This window comes from Thrips palmi, unplaced genomic scaffold, assembly GCF_012932325.1.
Source record: "Thrips palmi isolate BJ-2018 unplaced genomic scaffold, TpBJ-2018v1 HiC_scaffold_10, whole genome shotgun sequence".
In the NCBI taxonomy this organism is placed as follows: domain Eukaryota; kingdom Metazoa; phylum Arthropoda; class Insecta; order Thysanoptera; family Thripidae; genus Thrips; species Thrips palmi.
This window is the reverse complement of record NW_023144621.1, coordinates 11,218,652-11,223,323: the sequence shown is the minus strand read 5'-3', so window position 1 is coordinate 11,223,323 and position 4,672 is coordinate 11,218,652. Positions and strand designations below refer to the sequence as shown.

Genomic DNA, 4,672 nt, shown 5'->3' with positions numbered 1-4,672 from the left:
CGTCCACACAATGAAGCTGCCGCCTCACGGCCGGGCCGACTAAACCAACACGATATTTGGGGCGGATAATGCACGGTCGACTAGGCTCACGGACCGCCCCGTCACGCCGGGAGGGGAAAGGGGGGGGGGAGTCGCTCCAGGGCAGGCACGCCCGCCCCGCCGCGCAGCGCTGCGTGGCGGCCTACCCGCCGCTCGCAGGGGTGGAGGGCGAGGCTGAGGGCGCCGCGTACCGCGTACCGCGTGCGCCGCCGGTGACACGGCCTGGCCTCTAATTGCGTCTGGAAAGGAAGAGTGCTGATGGCAACGGGGCCGTATCGCATCGCGCGGAGAGAGCGCCCTGACACCGTGACTCCGTGCGTGGAGGATGAGGACGAGGACGTCGAGCAGGGCGACAGGCTCACTGCGAGGGTGAAAGTCTGGCCCTGCCCAACCTCCACCCGATTCGCCCCTTGTGGCCCCACACTGTAATTAGTGCCGTGCCCTCGCAGGATGACGCGGTGCTCGCTGCTGCTGGCGGCCTGCATGGCCTGCCTGGGGCTGACTAAGGCCGCGCCGCCCGCCGCCCCCAAGCTGACGCTGTGGACGCCGGGGCACTTGGACGGCCTGCACGACGCGCTGCTGCAGGGGACGCCGCTCCGGGCGCAGCTCACCGCCCTGCCCGAGGCCGAGGTCGTGGCCGGGGCCGACACTCGGCGCGGACGGCAGCGGCCCGCCGCCACGGCCAAGCTGTCCCTGTGGGTGCCGCGAGGCCAGGAGCAGGACGCCGCGGAGGCCGCCAGTGAATGGCAGGTAAGTGTCGCGGGTCGCGGGTTCGACTGCCAGCGAGGCAGGAAACGCTTTTTGCAGTCACCGCGCTTCGCTCGACGAGACGCACCCGGTTTCGGCGATTGCCACACAAGCCGAGTCCTTGCCGCCGTGGCGCGCGGCGCGCCGTGGTGGTCCACTTGCAGCACAAGTAGTCCGTGGTCCTGGTGCCGGTCCTATTTTTGCGACCCGGGCACGCGTCGCCGCGTCGCCGCGCTTCGCGGGCTGTGACTTAATTGTCCCCTCCCCTCCCCCCTTCTCCCCGATCCGTCCTCCTTCTGCCAGTCGTCGCGGTCGGCCCTTTATCATTATTGCCTTTGCAGTGCAGCGGCCCGTGTCTTGTGCACTTGTGTCCCGATGCACGCAACCAGCTGAACCACACACCGTTATGGCGACAGCATAAAATTTTATTTCGTTTCTCGTTTTGTCGGCGGCAGGTAGATTTGCCTCGTTTCAGGAAACAAAAGCCCACCGAGATGAGCAGATGCCGTGCCGTGCCCTGCCGTGCCGATAGGCGATACGTCCGCGCCGGGCGCTGCTCCGCGTGTATCGCCCGCGCCGCCGCTCGCAGCGCCAAATGGGTGAACGACCCGCGGCCAGTGTGGCGGTCAGCGGGCACTCTGGCTCCACGCGGAGCCGACCGCAGCCGCCGCGCCACGCCACGCCACGCCACGCCAAGCGCGAGTCCTGCGCCTGCGGCTGAGGCTGAGGTGGCCGTCGGGGTACTTCCTCTCGTTGACCCTGCCTTGATGTGCTCCAGGACGAGTCCGCCATGGTGGTCCGTGAGGCCGCCCAGGACGACGGAGACCTCGAGGACGACGCCGTGCCCATGTCGACGTCGTGGCTGAGGGACAACGGCCTCGCCGCGCCCTCCAGGATCGCCAGGGCGGCGACGACGTCGTCGCCGGCCGGCTCGCGGGTCGTCCCCAGGGCACTGGGCCACTTCCGGCGGAAGCGCGCCGCCTCCCCAGGTGCGTGTGCCGCGCCGTGTGTGCCGTGCCGTTTGGCGCGCGGGCCTGGCCGGACCTGGCCGGGCCTGGCTACATCCGGTTGCCGCGGCCAAATAACGAAATCCGCTCTGCCGTCATGACAGGCCCGAACGAGGCGAGCAGCGAGGACGCCTCGGTGGCGGCGGACAGCAGCCAGAAGGTGCCGCCCCCACTGCAGCAAGCCAAGGCGGCGCGCGGCCACCAGTTCATCACGGGCCGCAACGAGAAGGAGCCGCCGCCAGTGGTCCGCGAGGTGGAGGTGCCGTCGTCGTCGTCGGGCACCTCCGGCGTTCAGCGGCCCGGCCAGCAGGATGCCAAGCAAGACGCGCGGTCGCCGCCGCCGCCGCCCACGCACTCCTCCCCAGTGCAGTCGGGCTCCTCGCGCGTCGGCGCGGGCAGGGACGCCCTGGGTCTGCGCGTCAATGAGATCCCGCAAGGACCAAGGTCAGTGGAGAGCGTTGAGGTGCAAGGGAGCACCAGTGGCCTGGAAGTCTGATGACGTTATCTCGTTTCAGGTACTCTTCGGTGTACGAGGGCGAGACGCTGCGACACGCCGCCGACCACCGCCACTACACGGCGGATAGTTACGGCAGCCTGAACGCCTACTCCTCCAACTACGCCGGCAGCTACGGCAGCAGCAGCAACCTGGCCGCGTCCTACCCACCGCCGCAGCCACCCCCGCCCGCGCACCCCCGCAGCGCGCCGACGGCCACTCCGCGTCGCATCATCTACTACGCGTCCCTGCCCGACCCGGTGCCCCAGCCGAACCTGCAGCAGTACCAGCCGCAGCACTTGCCGCTGCCCCAACAGCTGCCCGGCTCGTCCAGGGTGCCGCACGAGTACCGCGGCCCGCCGTACGACGTCAACGGTGCCTACTCGTCCGACGCACGCTACCCGCCACCGCCCGGCGACAACCCCTACAGGTTGGGATCAACCCACCGAAAGTAGAAAGAACACTGTCTTTCCTGTTGGACTGAGAAGTCAATTCATTTTCCACACCAGGTACACCATCATCGACGCCGAGCCACCGGGCCCGGTGCTGGGCGGGTACCGGTCCAACGCGCTGCCCTACCGGGACCGCCTGCCTGGCGCCGGCCCCGCCCCCGCCGCCTACCCGCAGCCCTACCGCATCAACCCTCCGCTGCAGGCCGCGCCGCCCTCTCCAACGCCGGACGCGGGGCCGCAGGCCGCATCCCCCATCCAGTACACGCAGTACGACTACAACGGAATTGGTACGTCAAAGCCAGGCCTGCTTAGAAAGCTACGCGCCAACATACTATGCTGCCTCTCATTTCCCTCGCTAGTCTCTCTCGGAGTCGGGCGGTTCTCTTCGTCGTCCTGTCCTACACTGTCGTGCTTTGGTTCTTCCTCTCTGACTGCCGAACGACTCCCCGTTCCGGCGCACCGTTCCGTTTCCTGTTTCTCGCACTCATGTTGCTTTGCTTTGCTTCACTCGCGGTGCTTTGCCGCGTTGCGCCGTGCCGCCGTGCCGCCGTGCTCCCGCAGGTGGCGTGGCCGCTCACTCACCCCCCGACCCTATGTCCGCGTCAGGCGCGCGCACCGCCACGGCCTCCGCGCTGCTGGACTCCAAGCAGGGCCTGCCGCTGCCGCCCGGGCCGCCCCTCAGCGACGACCCGTACAGAGGCTTCAACCCGCGCCAGCCCGCGCCCTGGTCCATGCAGGTGAGCTCAACGTGGAATGCAGAGAGCCTGGGCGATCCTCCGGCACTCCGTGCACTCACTGTCCTTGGTGGCAGGTCGGCACGCGGCTCACCGTCAAGGACGACGGCTACGGCGGCGGCAGTGCGGGCGGAGGGCTGCCCCCCGCGGCGCGCCGCTTCTACGTAACGAGCCAGCAGCAGCCCGGCTACGGCGACGCGCTCTACGGCCCGCAGCCCGCCCGCTTCCCCCGGCCTCTGGACCGCCCCGGAGCACTGCAGGGGCTGCAGGCCGGCTCCGAGGCCCGCAACCGACTGTACCGCTGAGAGTCGGCGCGACAGCGCGACAGCGCGCCAGGCCGTCGTTGAGTGTGCTGCAGGCGGCTGCAGGAGACAGGAGACTGCGTGCTCGGCCTTCGGCGAGGCCTTCGGCGAGGCCTTCGGGTCTTCGGGTCTTCGGAGACATCGATTCATACCGCGCGCGGGACTGCGAGATGGGCTGGACACACTCGACGAGTGGGAGGACGAGACCAGCTCTCGTTTCTTTAAGACTGAAGCATCAGTATTGTTCGCTCCTTGAGAGAAACCAAAGACGTCCGGTCCGGCGGTATCCAAAGTAAACTAATTTAATTTTGGTTCTTCTTGTCAGGTTATTAAGCTGTATGTTATTTATTGATAGGTTATCTCCGTAATGTGCATGTACATACGTTTTCTCCATCCTGATCGATGGCGAATAAGCATAAGAAAGCAATACCCGTTTTAGTTTTGTGGAAACAGTGTGGATGCAAGGTCCAGCTGTCAGACCGAAGCTAGAGTAATGAATCAATACACCATGTGTTTCTTGTTTTAATTTAAAAATAAAAGTCTAGGTCAACTGTGAATTTTGAATCTTCATAGCACTTTTTCGATTATTGAATGTATATGATTGCAATTTGTCTCAAATCCCGTTCTGTGAAGGAAAATATACAACAAATAAAATAATCTGATACTTTTTCTAAAGTAACTCCTAAAAAAAAGTGAATCCCAACTTTTCTGCCTCTTCTTTCTTCCCCCTCACGTGCCAGAACCGAACACAACAGTGATCTCTGCGACAGCGACACCGCGAACCAATCCCAACTTTTGATTTCCGATCCGCGAGGTGTCCGATGGGTGGTCTACCCTCTGGGCGCACGTCTGCGCGCCTGCGCGTGCCCAGCTGACCAGCCACCCAGTGCGGCTACAA

At 65.1% G+C, this 4,672-nt stretch overlaps 1 protein-coding gene across 1 annotated transcript; it reads left to right on the top strand.

The window, feature by feature from the left end:
* The first annotated feature begins 297 nt into the window (after nt 1-297).
* Nucleotides 298-3,777, top strand: LOC117638955 (extensin-like). The gene is made up of 8 exons (XM_034374200.1): nt 298-408; nt 547-789; nt 1,565-1,775; nt 1,898-2,237; nt 2,309-2,716; nt 2,796-3,025; nt 3,345-3,475; nt 3,550-3,777. The coding sequence occupies exons 1-8, from the start codon at nt 298-300 to the stop codon at nt 3,775-3,777; spliced, it is 1,902 nt and encodes a 633-aa protein (XP_034230091.1).
* Nucleotides 3,778-4,672: the final 895 nt, after the last annotated feature.